Here is a 25,185-nt window from a genome sequence, read left to right on the forward strand (position 1 = left end):
TGTCCCACTGCTGAAGCCTGTCCAGGTCCCTCCGGATGACACAAGTCCACATCACTTCAAGTTGCTTTAGCTATCATTTTTGCAGGCCTTGGCATGACAGCCACATTAGGATTAATAAATATTTAAAGTCTCTCAAAGCAAAGGGAAACGTCTCTTTAGCAAACCAGCATGTCATGACAGGGAGGTCTGACAGCAGCTCTCAAGCTGGCCCGGATGGATGCGATGTATGCATCAGGACAAAAGCGAGCACTTCAGGACCCAACAGTTTGCTTGTAGCTTATTCTAAGCCTTGCTCAACTCCAAGGCTGAACAGATCAGCCCTGGATTCCAAACAACCACTTCCACAGCTTCTCAAGGGATATGGGCACAAAGAAACCATCCTCATGGCAGAGAGTTCACCCCATGCACCAGGTACCGTTCCAGCCACCAGTGAGTCCCACCTCGAGTTCCACCACAGACACCCTCCACACCAGTAGCTAGTAGACACCCTGCAGCAGTAGTAGCTGGGAGAGGTCCTATAGGAAACCCCCAAAATCACAGTAACTTCAGAAATCACAAAAGAAAAGGGTTCCAGACATGGCAAACAACAAGACAGTGGAAGTTCTGCCCAAGCCCCATGGGCTCCATCGTCCCCACAGAGCATCTCAGCACAACACCTCAGAGCACATCGGGGTTCTTTTGCTCCTGCAAACCCCCTGGGCCATTCCACAGGGTCTTTATGGGACATTGGCATGGCTGACTGACCTGTCCAGAGGGAATCGTGCTTCATCCTCTTTGTGGAGGTCAGTGCTATTCTCCAGCCTGGCCAGGATGTCCATCCTCTTCATCAGCATCTCCAGCATGTCGCTCATCCGCCGCAGCACCCCTCGGGACTCCAGCGCACCCATCACTGCAGGCACACAAAGAGCAAGGTGAGACACATCACGGGCTGGGCACTGCTCTGTCACACCAAGAAAATCCCACTCCCCACAGCTTCAGCCCCAAAGCTGCCCGTGGTCCTGTGCTCCCAGCCCCACTGATGGGATCGGTGGGTTATGGACCATCTTGGTGCCCTCCTGTCCCTGCTTTGCCAACAGACCCACAGCCCCATCTTCCTGCCCAAGCATGGGTTATTCCCTGCCTGTGCCCACATCCCACTGGGCTGCTGCAGCTCCTGATAACCAGTGGTTAAACCAACTCTGGATCCAGCTTCCTCCCCTGCCTCTTCAGCATTAACTCCTGACGTATCCACCAGATCCAGCCTGCCCTGAGTGCTCACAGGAAACCAACTTCATTCTCAAACACAAAATCCAGCCTTTCACATTGAACTTCCATTTTCCTCTCTCCAGGACCCACCTAGCCCAGTATCCTGCCTTTGCCAGCAGCCTGCTGGGGAAGCACAGAGGTGGTTGTCCCCCAGCACATCCTCCCAGCAGCACTGGATCTTCCTGTTGCAGGGAGTTTCTTTACTGCCCACATCTGCTACAGCGTGGGTGCCTCAGCACTGGGTATAGCCCTGCCTCAAGCATTGCATCTCTGCAACCCCCCCCCCAGCAGGGAAGGCCCCCAATTCCCAGCCCCATTTAATGCTCTGCTTCCTATGGGTTTGCACAGCACCGACCCACTGCCACGTTGAAAGCGCCAGGGGATGCACGAGCTGCAGGCTCCCAGTTTGATGTGTGGTCTTAGTGACAGGAGCCCCGAGCCTGAAGGCAGAGAACAGAAAATAAAGCTCCTGTTTCATCTCAGCACTGCTCGTTTCACACTGGTAATAACTTAATCAGTGCATAATCCCCTGAACTTCTCCCGTTTTGCTTATCTCCCCCATTCCACTCACGTGTGCTTTTCAGAAGGCAGCACACATTGAACTGAGGGAGCAGCAGGAGCTGGGCAGGTGGTGCTGGACACCTCGGTGGCTATGGGGAATAAGGAGCATGTCACACATGTCCGAAGAGACACCAAAACAGATCCTGCAAAGGCAGAGGGTGGCTGTATCCCCCCCAGCACCCTGCACCCAGCTCAGCCCTGGCTGTGCGATGGAGTGGGGCTGTTCCCAGTGGCATCATGTGCCAGGGTCATCCCCAGCACAGGCTTCTCCTCACCACAGGAGCCAACTCAAGCTGCTGAGCACATCAAACAGCACAAAGTGTGAGCTCTAGATGGCTTTGGTGTCCAGATGAGAGCGACGTGTATGTCTATGGTGGGAACTGGCTCATGGCGACAGCTCCCGCTGCTGCAGAGATGCAGCCCCGGCTCCCTCCCCACTCTCCCAGTAAATCACAACTAACTCCAGCTCCAGATGCTGCGCTTGGTTCTCCAGCTCTATGGAGGGGTCTGCATCAGTACTACAAATATGGGGGCTTTAGGTTTTGAGTTAGAAAGAGACTGTGCATTCCCCATTGCATGGTCCTGTGCCACTGGGGCAGTCTGGAGGTCAGGAAAAGGACCCGATACAGCCCCTAGAGCTGCCCAGAAGGGCTTAAACCACAACCACCCCATTTCCACGGATGGAGTGGTACCCCTGGCGTAAGGATTTGGATCCCAGCTTGTTTGGGTGGGAGGGGAGAGGAGGAGGGGATTAGGCCATGCTGGTTTTCCAGGAAGAGCATAGAATCTCAGCCTGGTTTGTGCTCATCCAGCTCCAACCCCTGCCACGGGCAGGGACACCTTCCACTAGAGCAGCTTGCTCCAAGCCCCTGTGTCCAACCTGGCCTTGAACATACTTTGAACATCCTTGAAGATGCAAGACCATGCCTGGGAAGGCAATGGAGAGGACTGAGAGCTGCTTGCTGCCGCTGCTGCTCAGGGCTGGGCTGTCGCCCCAGTTTGTAGCAGGGCTGCATTGGGTTAATCACAAAGGCCTGTTTAGTGGTGCAGCTCATTTGAAATGGAAATGGCTGCTTGAAAAGCCTGGGCAGAGGAACAGCTCTGGGCCCTGATTAAAACCCAGACACAGGCACTGAGCTCATCCCTGCAGAATGAACCTGGGGGGTCTTGTGCGGATGGGTCCTGCAAGCCCATTCAGCCTAATGCTGCTTGGGCAGGGGGATGAAGGAAACTGAGGCACAGAGCTACATAGGGCTCACGGTTCCGGCAGCAGCAGTGAGCTGATGTCCATGAAGAGCACCCAGGGGTGCTCAACTGCATCCCTACCACCCAGGGAAAGCTCCCCAGGGATTGCCGCAGGCTCGGCGAGGAGCAAGCAATAGAGATTTCCTACTGCTTGGGCTCCATCCACACCCCAGGCAACCCAGCCAAGGATGCCTGTTCCAAGTCCTCACCATGGAAGCATGGCTGACAAGACAGCTTTGCTCCCAAATCACTAAGGAGGGATAAGGACATTCCCACTTGGAACGAAACAGTTTCCCCCTGCATCCAGGCTGCAAGCCCCAGCCCCACAGCTGACATCCCTCCCCCCAGCTCTCCCGCTGCCTTCACTGAGATTTCCCCTCGTGTCACTGCCACCATCCAATTTCCCAGTCGGTTTTGAGCAATTCCAGGATGCTTTTCAAAGCTTTCCAAAGCTCTGAGCTTTGCTGTCAACAGCGAGCAGAGATTTTCCTTCTCCAATGAAGAAATGAAAACCCAGCCCCAATCCTAAGTAAAAAATAGTAATAAAATAAGTAAATCTCAGCCTTCCCTGCGTTATCTTTCCAAGCACCCTGCCAGAAAGCAGAGCAGTTGAGGGCACGGCTCCCTCCAGCCCTCCGCTTGCTCTTGGAGATAAAGTTGAAGCCCTTCTTCATCAAAACCTCTCTTTTTCAGCTCCTGGTCTTTGCCACTGTTGTTTTTGTTGTTCCAGAAGCTTAAGGGGGATAACAGGAATGAGTTGACATTTTTGGCAATGATTATTACATCTCTGGGAAAGCCGCGTCTCATTAAAACCAAAAGGGATGGGAAAAAGTGCTGAAGTGGCTCTTTTAAAACCAGGATTAATTTGTTAACCTGCAGCAGAGACCCGGACACCCAGAGAACGGCTGCTTTGGGGTGTGATGGGGATCCAGAGGATGGCGAAGAGCCCAGCCAGCTTCCCCCACTGAAACCAGTGACAAAGATCCCCAGCAGACTTGCAACCAGCACTGCAGGCAGACAGGGTAAACCCAACCCCAACTCAAGAGCATGGAATAGTCCTGCGAACCCCTTCTTCAATAGCAAGCAAGCTGCTAATCACAAAGGAAAGATACTCTCATTACCTTTGATAAGCAGCAATGATGGGCAAGAAAATCCAACTAAAACTGATCAACAGATTAATTGGAGTTTGCTAAAGTAGGACAGGTTTCTGACAGTTTCGCTGAGTGGCAGCCACTCTTCAAAGGCAATCACTGAACCTGATGGAGGTTTTCATAGCAGCACTAGGAAATAATGATTGCAATCAATCATATCTTACTGGATTTCATGAGACATGCTGGTAAACACAGCAGAGGGAGGAGAATTATTTATGGTGCTTCAGAAGAGCATACAGCTAAGTAATTGGATGAAATCAGGGGAAAAAAAGAAAGCATCCCCTAAGGGTGATGTCTGGAGGAAGAAGAAATGGTTTTTTCATGAAACCAGTGGCATAGGCAAGAGCCCATATGCTCAAATTTGGTCAAAACCCAAGGGAATTCTCTAACGATGCACTTGTCTTTAAAATACCTTCCCGGATGAAAACATCTCCAGGCAGGCATCCCAACCCCTGCCACTGAAGCCTCCAGGAATGGGAGCCAGGACAGAGCACGGGTGAGTATTGCTGCATGCGCAGACCTGGACACAAGCATGGAGTTCAATGCCAGATGCCTCAGGGCAGCTACGCAGCAGTGGAGAGAGCGGAGAAAGCAGGATTTCATTCTATGGAGCATCTCCAGCATGGCCGCGGCTTGGGGAATCCCTGCAGGCAGTCCAACACTGCTGGCACCAGTGGAGATGATGAGAAGCGGTGCTGGCAGAGGCCAGGTTGTGCCACAGGAGAAGGAGCAGATGGGAAGGAGTTTCCTTGCTCAGGCATCATGATTCAGGGTGCTGAGCATCCCTCCCCAAGCCACCCCCCCTCATGGCTCACACTGGGAGCCATCTCACCCAGCACTTCACAAGCACGGATGGAGCGGGCAGGATGCCACCCTGTCGTATGGGTTTATGTCATATGGACACTTAGGCTGAGGTTTTCAAATGGAGCTAAAACCCCCCAGGAGATACAGAACCCCAGCACTTTGGGGCACGTTCCCATTGGCCACTTGGGCTGATTCCAACCTCCTTGCCCCGTGTAGCTAGACCTTGAGGGCAGCTCCCCATCCCTGAGTTGCTCAGCTCCATCCTGCTTGAGGGCTCTCACTCTGCTCAGCTTCATGACTAGAAGATGGGGAAGAGAAACAAGCAGTAGATATGGTGTTTGAGCTGCACACTGCTGCTCAGTCTAATGCATCCCTTGTATTTTCCTCCTAGTGGGTGTAGGCCATGTGAGCCCATCACCAACTGTACCAGGGCAGGGGAGACCAAGGCTCCACAGACCAGTATGGAGAACATCCCCCTGACATTTAAAATGCAATTCTACAATGTATCTATCTCCACTGTTCATACATGTCTGATTTGTTGTTGATTCCCCCCTCCCACTTCTCAAACATAACTCATATCCCTGCCTGGCTGCCTTCTAACAGCCGAGTGCCCTGGTACAAGGAGAGAATTTGCTCAGAGATGGTAAGACATTACTTATGTCCATTGAAAATACCAGCTGAATTAATTTCACTCTAAAGCATCATTTGCTTTGCTTTGGTTTTCTCCTTTAAAGGACAACTCCAGGCTGCTTACACCCCTCAAAAGGCCAATGAAAGGTTTCTTGAAGAAGGAACTGGACCCAGACCTCACCACCCTGCTCCTTGGGTGGCTGGGATCCAGGGCTGGCCGAAGGACCCCATTATCTCAAGGGGAACCCCATCCTCCCAGGGAGGACCCCAGCCCAGCACCTCCCTGGTTCCCAGGGAGCAAAGCACCAGCCCTTCACTTCTCTTCCCCTCCCAAACTCCTCTATTTACTTTCACTATTGATTTTGGTTCAAACAGATTAAAAGCCCAAAGAGCCAACTAGCCACGGGCTCTGGCTCACCCTGACACATAATCCATTACAATCACAGCCCAGGGACCCAGCACTAACTAGCAACAAGAAAGCCCAAGGCCAGGCTTAGCTTAAGCTGGCCTTTACCTCCCATCTCCATCCCTTTGGCACCCAGCCTGGGGGATGCTGCTCCAGGGATGGACCAGGCCCTGCAACCAGCAGGGCCTGCACTCCTAGAGGGCACCCATTCACAGTCCATTGCTGCCTACAGCAAACCCATCCACTGCTGCCCTTAAACTGCTATGGATTTATGATTCTAAGTTATACAGAAAAAATATGGACCTGCTTAACCAATGCCCCAGTGCAAAGAGCACAAGGGGCCGAACAGGGACCTGTCACACCAGCAGCATCTGGGGGTGCCCCAAGAAGCAGCCAGTGAAGTGGACACTTGAGTACAGCTCCAGCTACACCATCGATCTGCTGCTGAGCCACTGGGAAAGGCTGGCAACAGAGTGGTTCCCTGGTAATCAGCCAACTTAAGCAGCCTTAAGTCATTGGCTGGTAAAGTAGATTATGTCCCGCTGCCTGATATCATCTACCCCCTGGATGCATCCATCCTCTCATCACTGCTGTGCAATCAGCATCAAACATGAAACCTCAGTGATGTTTCTCTCCCTCTCACTGCATCCAGGAGCAGGCAGAGCCCATTAAGTCCTGCTGCGCCCTGCACAGCCAGCTCTGACACCATGGGGCCATCAACCACGTGCCATGACCCATCCAGGCTCTTATCACAACCATGCCATGGGCTCAAGAGACCCCCCCAGCTTCCCTAGAGCCAAGACACCACAGGATGGGGACCAATGCGCTGCAGTAGTCCCTTGGCTGAAAGCGAGCACCATCTGCGCCATGGCATTCATGTTGTCCAAACCAGCGCCAGCAGATGGGAAGCAATGCTGCTCAGCCACATAAACCACATCCACAAGTGCCATGGCACCCCTACAGCCAGACGCTGCTCTGGCCACCCTGCTCCCACACAGCCACGGCAAAGCCACATCCCTGGGCTCTGTGCCCCAAGCACGATGCAGGTCCTACCCCATGGAAGGATGATGCCCCGATAGGTTACATGGAGGAGGCTGGTTAGAGAGAGGCCAGAGAGGTCCTGAGCAAAGCTCAGTCTCCACCCAAGGTCCCACCAGCCATCCTTCAGCCTGGATGGAAGGTGTCAGCCCCATGTCCCCTTACCAGCCCCACTGGGTCCCCCTCTAAGGGCACCACTTTGGCTGCAAGACCCCAAGCTGAGCCTGCAGAAGGGGCTTCTGACACTTCTTCATCCCATGCAGCTCCCTCTGCCCCACTGCCTGAATGGAAACACCTGTAAGAGCAGGCTGCAGCTCCATCTCTACCCTAACACACATTTGCTCCCTATTTACATATAAATAAGAAAAAGCAGGAAACCCAGCAATACAAACACATTCACAGACAGGAAGGTTTCATTGCTGCAAGAGAGAGCGCAGGACTGTTCCACCAACTTTTATTACTTCTTACCTCCACATACACACATAAGAGATCTGCTGTCCCCTGTGGGACATGGGGACATAGGGCCTGCCACAAGCCATCACTCTGCAAGTGAGCAAAATGATCTCGGTCATGGGCTCCTCTTCCAACAGCCCCAGGAGATGGGCTGGTGAAGAGCAGATGGATGCACACAACCACAGCACAAGCTTTTATTTATTTTGTTATCTCTTTTTAACCCATCTTTTCCCTCCTCCTCATCCCCTATCACTTGTTTTCTTTCAGAGTACCAGCAGGGTATTTTTAGTTGCTCCCCTATTGCCAGCCAGCACTGTTTTAAATTGCATTTTAAAGCTGTTCCGCAGTGCTCCAGGCACCTCACGCTGCAGACGACGTTTTCAAAGCACAAGATTAACGTCAAGTTTAAATTGCTCCCTAAAACACAAGGGCTCCAGCACAGGCTGGCTCAGGGGCAGTTGGTGGTAGCAAAGCCCTGAAGACACCAGCACTCCCGGGGCAAAGCTGGACCCTGCACTGGCTGGATGCTGATGGCTCTGAGAGCAAACTGGAACCCAGCTTTGCAACTGGGACCCCCAGCTCCAGGCAAGCAGCAGCACACACCAGTCCCAGAGCAGCTCCACAGACCCCACAAGCCAGCAACCCCTCCATCATAAACACTCAACTCGGTTCCTTGTCTTTATAAAGAGAGGCACCTCTCCATGGGTATTTATCTCAAATAGTTCTAGCTCTTCTACTACAACCCCAGTAGTTCTTCTGGTAGAGGGGAGATTTAGGTTAGATCTAAGGCAGAAGCTCTTCCCTGTGAGGGTGCTGAGGCGCTGGCCCAGGGTGCCCAGAGAAGCTGTGGCTGCCCCATCCCTGGCAGTGTTCAAGGCCAGGTTGGACACAGGGGCTTGGAGCAAGCTGCTCCAGTGGAAGGTGTCCCTGCCCGTGGCAGGGGTTGGAACTGGATGAGCTTTAAGGTCCCTTCCAATATAAACCAGGCCGGGATTCTATGATTTGCCCACCCCAAGATCAGGCAGAGGAAGGCTTCAGCAAGCTGGGCACCACCAGGGCTCTTTTGGCTCCACTCATCCAGTACTGGAGCCCACAGCCTTATTTACAGCTGCCCCAAAATGCTGCGTTTCAGAAACAGCAGAACTCACTAATTTAACATTACCAAAATTATTACCATTTCTCCTTCAGCCAAACCCAGTGGCCAAACAGTGCCGGGCATCCTGCCACTGTGCTGCAGGGATGGGTAAACCATCCCCTTCCTCCAAACCCATGGAGGAAAACCTCAAACCCGCTGAGCGCGGTGGCTGGATCCCTCCAACAGCAGCCGAGTGGGGCAGCAGCCCAAAACAGAGCCCGCAGGAGCTGGGGTCATTGGCAGCAGCATAGGACAAGCCTTGGCTAATATCTACCTGAGCCAAACTGAGCCCGGGTCTCTCATTTAAGCCCAAGAAACAAATAAATCAGTGGCAAAAGCAGCTTTTAGAGAGGCTGCTATGGTTCCCACTGTGCTAGTTTTATTTTCTGAAGTACCTGCTGCCTGTCGGGCTCAGGATGAATTTTGATTTAGGAGTGAAAAGGGATAATAAAAGCATAAAGAGCTGTTACCGTTCCTCCCGGCCTGGTGGGGTGTTTGCTCATCACACATTGATGGAAATGACATTTGACTTCCTTATGAGCTATAGAAAATCTATTAATTGATTTAATCATTCCCTTAGAGTCGCTGCTTATGGAGATAACAGAGGGCCCGAGGCCAGCAGGATGCTGCTCCTTCCTCTTCCAGCACAGCAGCAGGGAAGGGGGCAAGGAGACCCTCCTCTCCCCTCCACCAGCTGAAGACTGGTGAATTCACACTTCCATTTTCCAACCACGTTGGTGGCATTACAGGTTTTGTTTTCAAGCCTGCAGGCATGAAATTCTGAGCATCAGTTGTATCTAACGGGCACTTCTGCAGGAAGAGAGCGGTTCCCAGGGTGGATTAAGCACTGCTACAGCACTACGACAGCAGCCCTTACCCCTCTGTACCCTGCAAAGCTCCAACGTGCATTTACCCCCCAAGCACATCCCCTCACTAACCCCAGTGAGCCCCCGAAGACCCCTTTATTTCCCTTATTTTAACAGCACTCATTTCCCTGCCTGCAATAGCAATTTAATCAGAGCAGTAAAGTTTTACACTTTAAACTCCCTTTTCCAAATGTGGGTTGGAGATGGGAGCACACTGCACATTCACTAACCCAATGGGGGATGCAGCGCTCCGGGCCCAAAGTGGGGAGGCCCATGGGGACACCAGAAGAAGCAGGAGATGACACACAATTTTAATCAACCCTCACTTTCTCCATCCAGGTAAAGCAATGGTCTGCTCCCTAATACATAAAAGTTAAGGGGATCCTTCTGTTGCCCATGCAACAGCACTTGCACCCCATGGTGCTACATAGGGTGTCGATGGCACCCACAGCAGCACCCATCACCAACACCCATTGCTCAGCACAGATCAACCCTTTAGCTCGTAATTAAAGAAGCCTCCCTGTACTCAATAGAAGAGCAGAATAAGTTGTTATTGCTGCTGCATGCGGCGTTATCCATTTGAAAGAGCCCCTGGAGCAACTGAGCATCTGGCAGGAGCTGGCAGGGAGCAGGGATGGGGATGAGCAGAAGGTCCTCACCCTGCATCTGGGCTCTGCTGTGGGGTCTCCATTAACCCCCTTCTCCCCACCAATGCTTGGACATGAGGAAGCAAGAGAACAGTCTTGAGCAGCAGGAGCTGGAGCACATCATCTCTGGGCCAGCTGGAGTCAGCCCCAGCATTTTAATAGGGGAGGAAAAATCAAAAGCCCGTGATTGCCCAGCACAGCTCCTCACTAAGGAGGTGCTCCCAGCACTGACCAGCTTGGCTTGGCACTGACCAGGCAACTTCTGACAGCATCAGCCGGCTGCTCCGGGCCCTGAGGCTGCTTGGAGCAGCTTTGGATGGGAGTGAAGCAGCACAGGCGCTGCAGGAAGAGGGGATCAGAGAGGAGACCTCGCGCTGTCTTATAAGAGGGTTTTCCATAAGGAAATTCTGAATTCAGACTACGAGAACAGCCTCATCCCTGCTCCTGGACAAGCAGCCCGGCGCTGCCTGGTGAGACACGCTCTAGCAGCAGATCCTGACAGGCTGCTTCCAAGCTGCTGCAGACGTTACCCAGAGCTGCCCAGCAGACAACACCAAAACAGCACGAGCAGCCCGGGAGAGGGTTGTTCACTTAGGATGAAACTGGGAATAAGCAGGGCTGAGTTTGCAGAGCAGGATCTGCCCATCTCCCTCTGTCGCCCTGCCCGTGCCCCTTCATCACCATCACTTGCTTACATGAGTCTTTGCAACCGGTTTTCCTGTCACTGTCACCGTGCATTAAAGGCAGTAAGGTAAATTTATAACTCACATGACTTTTTGAAAGCAAAGGGAACAGGAGCATCCCTGGAACCACATCTCTGCGTCAGGTCTCAAGGAGGCAGCAGCCTTGCTCCAGGGTGTTCTCTTCAGCGAGGTCAGGTAAGAAAAGGGATTGGCAAAGCCACAAAGCAACCCAAGCTCCTGTCAGAACTATGTGCTCTGCTGAAAAACAGCTGAAGAGCAAATTGGGATCTACCACAAGTGGCAGGAACCTGAGTTTGCAAATGGGTCCAGCAATTGCTTTTCCCCAGAGAGAGGGAACTGGGAAGTGAGGATGAACACACCTGTGTTTTGCTTTAAAGCTCTTGCGGGCTGAGCAGCACCTCACTGCAGCCAAGACCTCTCAGGCAGAGCTGAACCAAGCCATTCCCTCCTCTGCTGTCCTCCCCCCCGATGAGCCGCACGCAGAGGGAAGGCAGCAGGTCGGGATCATGCACACAGATCTCCCCCTTCTCCTCCTCCCTTCCCAGTACAGTGCCTGTGAGAGAGGAGCACAGCGTTATTCAAGCTCCCTCTGATCGTTAACAAATCTGAGCTTGACCTTTCTGCATCTTCTGAGAGAACAAACAGCGACAGTACCTGGCCACGATATCCCAGCGGGGATGCTCCTGGAGCAAAAGGAAAACCAGCAGAGACAGGATGGGATCAAAGGACCCCTCTGAGGAGATTATGTAGGTTCTCACATTTCTATTTGGCCTTTTTGCTCCTCTCCTGGGGGAGCAATTCAAGGAATTGCAATAACATGAGATCCCATTGCTTCACAGTACTATGGCCCTGGAACAGTGAAGATGCCCTACAAAACCCCCAGCAACCTTGAACATTACCTTCTTGCAGCACAATTCCCACCCCTCCACCAACATCACTGCTCTGGGATGAAACAGAAGCACAGACACCAAAGGATACAGCTGTGCCCTACCTCCCTCTCTCCTCTTCTGTGTTCATTGATGGAAGAAATCGCTTTATGCAGGTGAAACTCCAGGAACTGGAGCAAGCAACAGCCGCAGGAAAGGCAGAGCACTCCAGTAGCTGGAACACGGATGGGGTGCTGGGTTTGGGAAAGCAGGGCAGGATTTCTGCCAGTGGGTGTTAAACACCGTTTCCAGTGCATCACGCTTTGCTTGTTGTCTGCTGGACCTCTCCCGAGTCCCAGCATAGCAAAAACAGAGCTGTTGCAGCTCCCCAAGGGAGCAGTGATGCTCAGCCTCTCCCACAGCCCGCATTCAGGACAAGGTGCCCCAAGGCAGCCAGGGGAGCTGCCCCAGCAGGCTTTCTGCATAACCTGTAAAAGTTATTTTCCTTTCCCTGCAAAATGGACAAATCCCAGATGCTTCTGCAGCAAAAGCTGTTCGATGCCCACCTCCAGACAGATTCCAGGCCAAGGAAGTTAACATTGCCCAGCTGCAGAAAATCCCAGCGGCACAGGACTAGGAAATCTGCCCACAAGCTGTTTAATATCCCATCAGGGTTCATATCCTGCAGTGCTGAGGAGATCAGACCCCAAAACACCTCTCGGCAACCTAGGACAAGATGAGCAGCCTGGCAGAGGATGTGCTTCATCCCTGCTCTCTTGCATGTCCAAGCTTGTCCTCTGGAATCAGCTCTCCCCCAGCCTTCTTTCATGGTCCCCTGTCCTGGCTTGACCCTGTTTCCAAAGCAGTTGAGGAAACACAACACAGGAGCCTGACTGTGGTCACCAACAGGAACCAACTGGAGATGCTGCTGGGAGCTGCTTTTGGGTGGAAAAAGGCAGATGCTGAACTCTCAAGCTGAGCAGCAACCCAGGCAGGAAACACTTCAAAACAGGTTGAAAAGGCAGTTATGGGAAGAGTAAACACACAGCTCCAGTGCTCAGCAGGCCACCACTTCCCAAAGGCATTGAGCATCAAGGACCTCAGCATGAGAGCTGCTATTGCAGCACAAACAGACCTAGCACCAAGATATCTATATCTATCTATCTATATATATATATCCCCCTTAACATTATTTCCTTAATTCCCCTTAACGTATTCCCTTAGATATTCCCCTTAAACAGGGGAAGTTTAGATTGGATATAAGGAAGAAATTCTTTACTGTGAGGGTGGTGAGGCACTGGAATGGGTTGACCAGAGAAGCTGAGAACGCTTCATTCTTGGCGGTGTTCAAGGCCAGGTTAGACAGAGCCTTGGGTGACATGGTTTAGTGTGCGGTGTCCCTGCTCATGGCAGGGGGGTTGGAACCAGATGATCTTAAGGTCCCTTCCAACCCAAACCATTCTATGATTCTATAGATCTATACCTATCTATATATCTATATATCTAAATGAAACACCCAAAGCACTTGTAGCCAAGTATCACCAGGGTCAGCTGAAATGAAATCAGAGCCCTCTTACAAGAATCAGCAAGGGCAGAGCTCAGCTCCAGCCATCTCGGGACATCAGGAATTGTCCTACACATCCACTGCACCTGCAGCAAATTTCTTCAGTGCCTCATACCCCACCATCCAGGACCAGGAGAAATCAGAAGTCTTTCCATGTTTTAAACTAGCTACTGCAGTTGCAGGCAATATTCCAGCCCCATCTAACAATGTTTTAACACTTAATAACCCATTTTCTTCCACTAATGCCCTGCAGCAGCAAGTCCCACCAGTGCGATGTCCATCACCACCAAAACAGGCCTGGGGAACAGCACTGGGCAGAGGGACCATGGCCAAACCATCCCCAGCCACACTGCAAGCACCACCATTAAAGATTTGCAGGGTTTTGGGGGATTCAGCCTCTGCCCCTGCTCAACTCCAGCAGTGAAATGAAAGTTAAAAATGCTTGGAAAAAAAAACAAAATCCAAGCATTTTAATTTCTAAGGAAGAGGTGAGAAAAGGGCACAGAAAACTCAATCAGAGCCCTTCTGAGCATGCCTCCCGCATCCGAAATGTACAGACTCGTCTGCTCCCCTTTATCTGGATCTTTGTTTGCAGAACAAACTCTCTCGGTGGCCATTTCAAAACAAAGGAACCTTTGTCTGTGTTTATTTGATAGCAGTGGATTAGGATAAAATAACTTGCATTTCAGAAGGGGTGCTTTAGTTCTTGTTAAGACTTTAAGCTGCTGCTGCATGAAATCACCGAGCACAGAGCCCATCTGAGGAATGATTTCTGGCACACGCTGAGAAAGTTGGCTTTTGGAGGGAGCCTCTGAGAAGGGGATTCACATATAAAAGTAAAATTTAGAATGGGATTAATTAATGGGTCTCTGACATCATCCACTGCTCCCTTTCGGGCTCCTGCTTTGCATCCATCTTCATTTTGGTTTTGATTGGCTGCTTACACGGTTCAGAAGCCAAGTGTGGGGCATTTTCATCAGCTTCCCCTTGGATTGCAGTATGGAAGGTTCACTGCTGGGCTGGTCAGGACACCCAGGGAGAAACAGGAGCAGCCCTAGCCTAGATGGGACCATGAACCATGAGCTTCACCACTTGTCCACAAATGGTTTTCCTTGGATGCAAATGACTTTTAAGCCCTCAGGTTCTGGATTTGGTCCCCCGGCTCTTTGCAGCCACCCCAACCCAACCCAAATGCAGACATTTAAGGGCATGGGCAGCTTCACTTGCACAGCATCACTGCTGAGCCAGGCAGGACACAAGGGAGCAAGGACTAGAGCAAAGAGCCACAAAAGCCAGGATCACCCCCGGGAAGGACCACCAGAGCTGACACTCGCTAGGCATAGCATATTCAACGCCATACGCCAGCTGCATGGGTAAGGCAGCCCACACCCAGGGCACACAGGGAGAGCTTGTGATGAGGAATTAATCAATTAATGAATAATGCTCAAAAGGGTCCATTAAGTCAACAGCTGATGAGCTCATGTGGAGAGGAGAGCGGCAGCAGGGACCAGGCTCCTTCCCCAGGCAGGACCAGCAGTGCACTCCAGAGCGTTTCACATCGGGAGATGCTCCAACCTTCGACACACAGCAGGCCTGAGGCCACGCACCCAGTAACTCTTCCAAAGCCAACAGCCCTGAACCTGTCCATGTTTGAGTGAGCACTGGCCCAATTCCCACCATTACCTACATCAAGAGCTGATCAGCCAGGCAAAATTAGCCCTCTCCTTTGCGCTCACCTTCAGACCACCCTGTGCGTACCAGCAGCAATAACTAGCAGCATTTCTTGGCTTTCCTTGGGGTCCATAACACATGTTAATTAAATGCCAGTTTGTTATCCACACAGACCTATTAAGACATCACAGCACTAATAAGCAGCACATCCAATTCTGTTCCCATCAACCTGCACTGGCTTCGATGTGCATCCAGTGCTCCTCCACATGGGCTCAGCACCACTCCAGACAGGAGGGACCTCCGAGTCCCTTCCCCAGCCTCCTGCTCCACACAGAGCAGAGCTGGGGTTAGACCTGCCCACAGCCTCATGTGTTTGTCTCCAAGGATGGAGTTTCTCCACCTTGCCAGCTTCCCGGACGCTTTGACTCCCTGTTTCCCAGTGGGACCAGTGGGCATTGTCGCTGTGTACCGGTATGACAAGGAAGGCTGATCCCAAAGCCTGAACCTGGTGTTACAGAGCTAGAAAAAAGCCTCTCAGGTTAACCCTGGGGACAAAGAATATAACCTTCCAGAACAGCATCCCTTCTTCCACAGACAGGAGAGAGGATGCTTCGTGTTTCAAAACAGTGTGCAAGACCATGAATGAACCAAATCTTCCCCAACAAGAATTGCAGCAACAGCCAAATTGGCAGCAATTCATCTGGAAGCACTTCCTTGCTTGGCAACTCCATTCAATAGGGGGAAAAAATGGTTTCACATTGAATTTCTGTGCTTCCCAACAAAGCACACCCCTTAGCAGAGCCAAGGGGGCTGGGAGAGGGCTGAGATCTCAGATGCAAGGTGGTTTTCACACGTCACACCCACTTAAACCCCTTGATTTAATCCCAAAAGCAGTAATCAGAGAGCACTCAGAGGTGTGAGAGATTGAAAAGAGAGGTTTCTTTGGATCCAGCTCCAGGACTCTGCTAGCATTGTGCCCAGTAAACAAGAGACACATAAGGATGGGAATGAGTGGAGTAAAATGTGAGCTAAACTGAAGACAAGAATAAGGATGGGAAAAGTTATTCCACTCCAAAGCATTCAGAAAGGGGATAAAGAAGCTGAATCATCATCTTGGTGCCACAACTTTAGAGTCCTCTGGGGTGGGACCAGGAGGTTCTGGAAACCTTTGCTGCTGTTTGCAGCACAACGTGCGCCATCCCTCAGCTCAGGCTGCTCTCACAGTTAATCAGGACCCATGTGCCTTTCCTTTAGCTGTCTGCAGCCCCCCTGGGAGCACTGGGGCTCTCCTGGGACAAAGGGAAGCTGCAACAAGCGTCACCTTTTATCCTGAACTTAGAAATCTTTCCAGGACCCAAGTCCTCAAAAGCCAAGTTTGGAGAAAGTGCTGGTCCAAGGGCTCCTTCTGCCCCAACTCCTCATGTGCTGCTTCTCATCCTGAGAAGGAAGAAATCCCCTATAACCAGGCTTCACCCACCAGCCATCCCAGGAGCTGTGCCTGGCATGGGGACAGGGACATTAACACAGCACCTTGCAGGGCAGGTGCCCTGACCATGGTAAAACACCGGTCCTGAGGTCAGCCAGGCAAGCACCAGTCCCTTGGAGAAGGGGCTTAATGGAGCTGGTGATGGGGACAGTTAGGGGAGCAATGCCAGCTGCCGTGTGCTCCATCCATGGGGGAGAAAACAAAGCCAACTGCACATCCATCTCTCTGGAAGTCAACTGAGCAGTTGACAAGCACCATTACACTTCTGGAAACCAGCACATTCATCCTCTTCTTCTGAAGGAAAGCAACTAGCATTTCCAGCACCACAAGGAAATTGCCCCAAAATCCCATTGCAGGTGAGCTGGGGAGCTCAAATACATCCACACCTTTGGTGTGGAGGAGGAGACCCTGGTGTGCTGATCAAGCCAGAAAGCACAGTTGCTAAAACTCAGAGTATTTATCTTCTACAGTTCAGTACCCCCATGAAACCACAAATGAATTTTATTTTCCCATCCCTAAGGGACAATTTCCACTCCCTGCAGACCAAAACTGCCCAAAGCCCTCCAAGCACCCAAGCCACATCCTCAGCACATCAGCCCTGGGGCAGCCCATGCAACCCACACCACCTCCAGCTGAAGGTCTAATGCCATCAGCCCCAGTCACTGGTGTTTCCCCATCCCTCTGCTGCAAGCCAGGGTTAGCATCCACATTCCAACACATGCACATCCCCACTGTGAACACCTCTGGATGTGAACACAGCCAGGCTTTAGCCACACAGCTGCATCATGGCAAGAAGCACCACCAGGATCCCAAGCTGTCCTGACATCCCTGAAACAGGTCAGGAGGATGCCTTGGGAAAGGAGGCAACCGAGCACCATCCTCCCTGCATCCCTGGTGCCTGTCAGAGCTGGACCACGCACGTGGGGGCACGGAGCATCCTGTGGGATAGGACGGGCACCTGGGCTCACCTTCGGTCCGGATGGTGAAGGGCGAGTCCCCCAGGCGCTTGGCTGAGAACTGCCCTCCCAGCGACGTCATTAGGAAGCATAGGGTGAAAAATCCAATGCCCAGCACAAATATCCTGTGGGAGGGAAAGCAGAGCTGTAGAGAGATGTGACAAGGAACTGGCTGCTGCCCCATTCTTCACCTCCCTGCAGTAACCCCTCTGACCAGCAGCAGGAGCAGCTGTTTGGGGCGTCTGGAAGAGGCAGCCAGGACAATCCCTGCTTCAGTCCCTGTGCCTGAGCCCATCCAGCCTGGACAAGGAGCACCCCTGCAGCCCCAGCCCTGCCAGAGCACACCTGCGTCTCACCCCAAGGACAGCCAGACCCACACATGCTTCAGGGAAAGATGCCCCAAGATGCTTCTGCCCAAACCCCAGCACTGAGCAAGGGGGGTTTTGCTTGAGAACACCCTCCCAAATCCCTGCAGCCTGCTCCTATGGCAGGCCTCAAGAGGGAGCAGAGGGCTTGCACCTTAGGTGGGAAAGCTGAGTCAGATCACGACTGCCCTTACAATGCTCTATAGACCCAGCCCAATAACACACACCACAGGAACCACTACGATAAACAATACCCATCTTTCTCCTGGGAAAGCCCAGGGAAAAGAAGACCTTGTACCTTGCCTTCCTCCAAAAGGATCTGAAAAAAACCCAAACTCCATTTTTGTTAAGAAGAAAAGTCTTTTGTTCCTGCTGTAACTAGGCCACTGGTATCCGCCATTGTGTGCAGCATCGCCTGCATGGCAGAGGCAGCCCTGTGCACAGCACGATGAGAAGGGACCAGTGCTGGTGGCACACACAATGACCTGGGACCATCCCATCACTGCTTTGTGCATGCAGGCTGGCAGGAAAGTGGCACTCTGGGGACGCACCAGGCAGGATACTGACCTGCACATCGTTCCCAGCTGAGCTCATGGTCACTCCTAGCTACAAGAGAGGCAGGAGCTCTCAGCACTGCTCCTGTCCAGGTCAAATTCAGGCTGGTAACTATTTGGGGGTGAAAAGGCTGAAGGCAGGAGCTCTGTGCATGAGGAGGGTTATTGTGCACAGAGGAGGGACAGACACTTGGCCTCTTTCCAACTCTTGGAGATGCTGCTTCTGCTTCCAAGTCTCCACAGAGGTGCAGCATCCTCCAGCAGGCACATGGGTAGTGCTGCTGCCAGGCACCATGTACAACAGCTCCCAGAGCCAGGGCTGTACCAGGAATCTGAGCAGCCAAACCCAAGGGAAGATTCAAGAAGGAGAAAGAGAAAAGGCACCCTCCACCCACCCCTTGTGAAACAATGGGTTTGTCTGCAAGGAGATGAATCTATGTGGGACAAAGGAGCTGAGCAAGCCCTTAGGGCCCCGAGCCAAAGGGAAGCAAGCCACTGAGGACAGGAATCAGTAACGCTCCTTTACAAGCTCACAGCATTATCCACAGGGCTCTGGAGCTGCTCACAGAAACATAGCACAGCCACTCAGCACCAAGAGAGGGCTTTTCCAGAGAAAGGAACACTACAACCCTCCATCTAATCATTATTGTGCAGTTAAAAGACAGAGGATTCGGAGCCAACCATTAAGTCTGGGCTACAATGTGCCAGCATTGCAATTATCTATTGCTGGCAAGGGCTGGCAGATAAAGTAACTTGCTTCAAAGCACTTGTTAGCTACAGGAGATGTGGAGTGCAGTACAGCATCAAGCAGCTCAAGGACTGGGCTTCCCCAAGGAGATCTACTGGAGGAGCTCCCAGGGTAGGTCCCTACTGTCTCAGCATGGCATAGAGAGGCTTGCCCACATCTCCTGAACAAGACAAGGAGCCTTCACAAGCTCCCTACCTCCATCCCATCAGCTCCAACGCTGCTCTCACACAGCAACACAAACCAGAGCCAGGGCAGCTTCGCTCCCAGCGTCAGGCAGCTCAAAAGCAAAGGGTTTCCTCTGCCTGCTCCCAGGAGGATCATCCCTGCCCACCACAGGCAGACATCGAACCCCCATCCACACCCCAGGGCAGCCCTGCCCCATCCTCAGCTGGGTGCCAGCAGATCACGGTCCCCTGCTGCTCCAGCACCCTGCAGCTCCCCATCCCCTTCTCACCTCCCACCTAATCAAGAGAAAAAGCAACACCTTGTGCTCATCAGCATCAACCTGCTCTGCCAGCAGCACCCCCAGCACCAACACAAACCCTTCTGGACAGCCACAGCCAGGGAGAGGGGGTGTTCAAGTGCATCAGCAGAACTGCCCAGCATCCCTGCAGAGCCACCTGGGGAGTGAAGCAGCTCAAGTCCCTTCATTTCTGAGTGAGCCTGCCCTGGGAGGTGCAAATCAGCTCTAAAGAGCATCGTGTGCTTGGCTCATCCAGCCATTCCCTCCCCAAATGCTGGTGAGCCCAGAGCTGCAGTGTTTGCACACAGAGATAACTCCAGACCTCAGCCCCTCTCCCAAAGCAGACCTCAAGAAGGGTTTCCAGAGGGCTGTGGTCCAGCAAAGAGGTGATTGTGGAGGCAGCAAAGCATCCCTGATGCTGCAAAGCAACGTAGTGGCCTATAAATGGCTTGGAGAAGGGGTGATTTGGGGACATCAGTCTGTTCCCATTATCACACCCTGTGCTCAGCCACACAGCACGGCACTGGATCTGGAAGAGACTGTTGGGGATTGCAGCACCCAGCTTGGCCTTGGAGGGCTGAATCTATCCTTAGAGCAGGAGCGGGGGGGACACTGTCCTTGTGGCACCTCCTCGTCAACAACACAGTGAAGGAGGCCTAAGCTGGAGAGGAGGTGACAGCCCAGCCATGCCCCACAACCAAAGGTGCTCCCTAGGAGCACATCATGGCACAAAACCCACCCAAAGGTGCCTTCCTGCTGCCAGCTGGGGACAGTTGGGCACTTTAACCAAGCATCACCTGATGAAATAATCAGATCTGATGCTGCTTTTCATTCTTACCCCTCCTATTGACAGCATCTTCATCATTATGCAAGACCTTTCATCTTCATAATTATACCTTGGCAAGGAGCGATGGTTAAACAGTGAGGAGAAGGGAAAAAAAGAGGAAGGAAAGAAAAGGATGAAGGAAAGAAAGAGACACAGAGGTGATCTGTGCTGGAGCATCTCATTAGGAGACACAATCATTTTCATTTTGACTGGATTACAAAGAGAGCAGGAAAGACACAGGATGCTTTCTCCCTGCAAAAAAATAGAAAAGAGGGATCAGAGGCTAACTGGGATTGATGTGCTTAGGAGAACAGATCCATCCCAGCAGCGGTGCTCCAGGAGCAGGGAGGATGCAAGGATGGGCTCTCAGCGTGAGGACCCCATCTCTTTTACTCGGTGCTGATCTTCTCCAGGTGAATAAAAATGCTCGGCCCGGCCTTAGCTGAGCAGAAACTCCTCATGTAGAAAGCAAATACCATGAAGGAGGTAAAACACGCCAGGCCCCAGATCTTCCAAACCGCCCATCAAACGCAAGAGGTCCTCTGCCCCCCAAATCCAGTCCAACTCATTGAAGAGCACGAAGCTTCAATGACCAAGTGGCATCTCCTCTGCTTGCTGGCTTTGCCTGCCATCCCTCGTCACGTCCAATTCATCACCCAGATACGGTTCTGATGCCAAGTCACCCTCCATATCCTCTCCAAACTGACACGTTCACAGCTCCGGGCCTGGCTTGGTGCCGGAAAGAGAAGGAAGCCAAATTCTTTGAGTCGTTAGTGAAAATGGGAAGCGATGCCCCAGTCACTGCAGATCTGGGCCCATGGAACTGAAGGTGTGATGAGGACAGGAGGGTCTGAGTGACGAGTGGGGAAGCAATGGGGGGTGGAGGGCCAGCAGCACCCAGTGGGATGGGGCTGTGACACTGGGGCAGCAGCACCCTGCAGGGACCCACAAGGGGATTATTACGCAGGTGCATGAGGAAACCAAGGGCTACAGAGACAGGTAACAGCTTTTATTAGACAAGTTTTCAACATCCAAATCTCTTTAAGCCCAAACCTGAGCCATGGTTTCTCACAGCAGCAGCAGCCAGGCTAATAAAAGATGCTCCCTCTCCCACAACCCTTGTTTTGCTCAGAGCCCGACACCACCACAGCACTGCCAAAGTGATGCTCACCCTATGCCTGCATCCTCCACAGAGGGGACCAGGGTGAATCCTCTTACTGGCCAGTGTTCTAGACACACAGAAAGCCTGGCTTTGGTTTCCAGCTGCAAACTTGACTGAACCCCCCATGTTCTGCAAACCCAAGAGCTGGGTCCAGGGCTCCACAGTTGAATTCTTGCCTGAATCCAGCCCTGTCACAACTGAAACCCCCTTTGCTGCTGAGGTGAAGTCAGAGCCATCCTTGGGCATCTCCACAAATGGTTTCTACATTGATTTGTTCTCTCTCCCCTTCAGTTTGCTGCAGGCGCTTTCACAGCTCAGGGCTTTGCTCTGCTTTGTAAGCATGTCTGGAGCATGGTTAATGAAATGTTTTGGTGCAAAGGGTCAGGTTTCCTGATGGCTGTTTGCTGATGGCACCGCTGCCAGGAGCCTCTACCAGGCAGGGGACCACAGCACGGCTTCCCTGGGATTTACCTAGCCACCAACAAGCACCGGATTTACAGGGCCCACCCTGATTGCCAGCATCTTCTCTCACTCCTGTGGATCACCCCTGATTCACATCAGCTGAGAATGTGCGGTGCTGATTTTAGAGGAGCAGCACTCATTTGCACCAGGTTACAGCTGGGCAGTGCTAATGGGCTGGGAACAAGGTGACACAGGGCTGTGATGTGGAGGGGTCATGTTCAGCATGACACCAGCATGGAGGAGGTGCAGGGCTGGACACTGCCAGACAGCTAGGAAAGAACCTTGGGAATTTATCCTCTCATAGATGGAAAGCCTGACTTGTTAACAGCAGGGTAACACCACCGGTTCCACTGGCACCCATGTGGGTCTGCTCTGGTTTGAGAGCAGAAGCCACCTTAGGGCATGCAGATAGGATGATGTAGGTGCTTTGCTCCAGACACCAGGAACCCTCCAGCCTGGTGCTATCCTGCTGTCACAAACCCTTAATCCGCACACATCCTCATCTCCAATGGGACTTTGTGATCACCATGTGACTCACTCCCAGTGCTCCCCCATCCTGACGCCAGGTCACTGCTCAAGAGAGGCTTCCCTTGCCCCAGGGGTGATGCCCAGGGCAGGGGGAAGAGGGATGCTCCAGCCGGTCACCTCCTCACCAGACTTTAAATCCACTCAAGAAAGCAAACAGCCAAGCAAAGAGCGTACCCCTGGGGTGCACGAGTCCTTCCCACCTCTCTCACAATCATTCCCCACGCTCGGAGCAAGCCCGAGCTGTGGAGACCCTCACGCTCCTGCTCCACCACCGCTTTCCGACACCCCCTTGGCCATTTTCCCCAGCCCCAAGGCACTGCTTCTGGGTCCAGCAGCAGGAATTCCTTCAGACAAGCAGTGCAGAGCCAGGCAGCTCCCAGGGAGAGGGAGACGGCTCCAGATGGGAGCACGAGCAAACAGCACAACCACAGCCCCATTCCTGCACCCAGCTCCGGGCGGGAATGGGCTAAGCGAAAAGGCAGCAGGCAGACCCCTCCGGTGATCCCAGGTGATCCACAGCCCCCCAGCACAGCGGGAAGTGCTGGCAACCGCTGGCCTGGGCTCACCCTGTGCTTTGCACCCCCCTCCAGCCCCATCCTCTTCTGTGGGCTTTTGGTCCCTCTCCCTATAGAAAATCCAAGCCATTACAAGCATCTCCCGTGTGTTTCAAGCTTGTGAGCAACCAAAGCGCATCTCCGGTGCAATAAGGAAGCTGGAGAGAAAAGGCTGGAGAGAAGAAGTGAATGCATGGAGGCAAAGAAGGGGGGAAAGGCAATAGGTGGCACAGGCATGCTGGAGCCAGAGGGTCTCAAGCTTAGCCAGCAACCCCAGCTCAGGGTGGGTTTCAAAGCCCCGTCAGCACTAGCAGATTTAAATCAGAGGAACCGATTCCCCACTTCCCCAAGTACCAGCAGCTCTCAGAAAGGTGCACAAACGGCAGCGTCAAACAGCCCTGTAATTAACACACACACACACACCCCCCCCCATATACAATGTGAGGAGTGAATCGGGGCCACCAGGCAGCGAATGCTGCAGGACCTGAAGGCAAAGTCACCTGGACCCTGACATCCTCATGTGGGCTCAACCCCATCGCCCCAAGCTAAACGTGCTCCGACGAACGCATCCCAGCCCGCGGCGGGGGGGAAGGCAAGAAAACATCAACTTTACCTAAAGGGTCTCAAGGTGACGAGGCATCTCCTGACCATTATCTTCCCATCCGCGTTGACTGTGATCATCGTTCGAAGTTGAGGGAGGAGCGGAGAGGGGGCGAACACCCGCACCACCACCACCACCCCCCCCAGGTACCCCCCGAGCGGGGCTCAGCGAGCGGAGCGCGGGGCTCCGCGGGGGCGCATGGCGGGGCGCGGAGCAACTCCCCGCCCGCCCTACCCCTACCCGCAGCCGGCCGAGCCCATCGCAGCTCCGTGCGGGCGCCGCGCCCTGCCCCGCACCGCTCCGCGCAGCCCCGCGGAGCCAGCTCCTCCCCGCACCGCCCCGCACCGCCCCGCGGAGGCTGCGCCGGGCGCGCTGTGCCATCTAGCGGCTCCGGAGCGGGGGTACCGAGGGGCTCCCCCCCCCCGCCCAGGATCCATTCTGGGGGGCAGGTGACACCCCTGGAGTGGTGACTTCGCTGGGAAAAGGGGATGTGGGGACGGGAGGGTCAAAGCAGGGTTAGGGTGCACCCCGAGGGTGCTGTTTGCTTTGGGGGGGCTGCAAGGAGCAGAGCAAGGGGCAAAGGGGGTCTGGAGTCTGGCTCTGACAGCAGCCGCCTGCGGCTTTGCTTCCTCATCACCCTGTGCTGTGTTCAGGGGTGTCATAGTCACAGCCCATGTGGCTTTTCAGTGTCCCCAGACACCCCTGGGTGCTGTGGGAAGGGCCAGGGAGGTGTCCTTGGGAAGACAAAAGGTCTGTAAGAGCTGAGGCAGAAGCTGAGCTCAGCAGAGGTGTTCCTGGCTCAGGAACGGTGACAGGCACAAAAACCCTCCCAAAGCTTGGGACTTAAAGGAGCCGAATGTGTACAGAGCCCAGAGGTAACCAGATTCGAGCCCTTGACCCAAGGGCACCCATCAGCACAGGCACATCCCACCGGTGGTGAGGGAGGAGACACATCATCCCATGGGGTGAGCACAACATCACATAGAGCTGGCACCATAAAGCATGGGGTGACACTGGGGGAAAGCTGTCCCTTTGCCACTCCTCTTCATGGTCTTTCATCGAATCCCAGTCTCATTTGTGTTGGAAGGGACCTTAAAGCTCATCCAGTTCCAACCCCTGCCACGGGCAGGGACCCCTTCCACTGGAGCAGCTTGCTCCAAGCCCCTGTGTCCAACCTGGCCTTGAACACTGCCAGGGATGGGGCAGCCACAGCTTCTCTGGGCACCCTGTGCCAGCGCCTCAGCACCCTCACAGGGAAGAGCTTCTGCCTAAGAGCTCATCTCAGTCTCCCCTCGGGCAGGTTAAAGCCTCCCCATCACCAAGGAGCCAACCACCCCTTCTTTTATAGACTAACCATGGGCTCCTTTGCTCATGCAGAATCCTGGTGTTTTCCCATGAGGCTGATGAAAAGGAAATGCAGTGTTATGAGTGTTGAGATACTGTAACTCCAGTTCCCACAGGGATCCCATTCTGCTTCTTTCTCCCTGCTGTAAA

The 25,185-nt window shown here is 53.1% G+C and overlaps 1 protein-coding gene across 1 annotated transcript in view; it reads right to left on the reverse strand.

Annotated features, from left to right (window-relative positions):
• MGAT5B (alpha-1,6-mannosylglycoprotein 6-beta-N-acetylglucosaminyltransferase B) overlaps positions 1–23,771 on the reverse strand; it is a gene marked incomplete at both ends in the record, with an annotated part of 64,467 nt that extends 40,696 nt beyond the window's left edge. The window contains 3 exons of the mRNA XM_080629548.1: positions 745–889; positions 17,441–17,553; positions 23,704–23,771. Coding sequence (XP_080485674.1) covers positions 745–889; positions 17,441–17,553; positions 23,704–23,771 — 326 coding nt within the window. The remainder of the gene's footprint in view (positions 1–744; positions 890–17,440; positions 17,554–23,703) is intronic.
• Between the last annotated feature and the right edge of the window lie 1,414 nt (positions 23,772–25,185).

Source organism: Psittacula echo (genome assembly GCF_963264785.1).
Source record: "Psittacula echo genome assembly, chromosome: 14".
NCBI classification, from domain to species: domain Eukaryota; kingdom Metazoa; phylum Chordata; class Aves; order Psittaciformes; family Psittacidae; genus Psittacula; species Psittacula echo.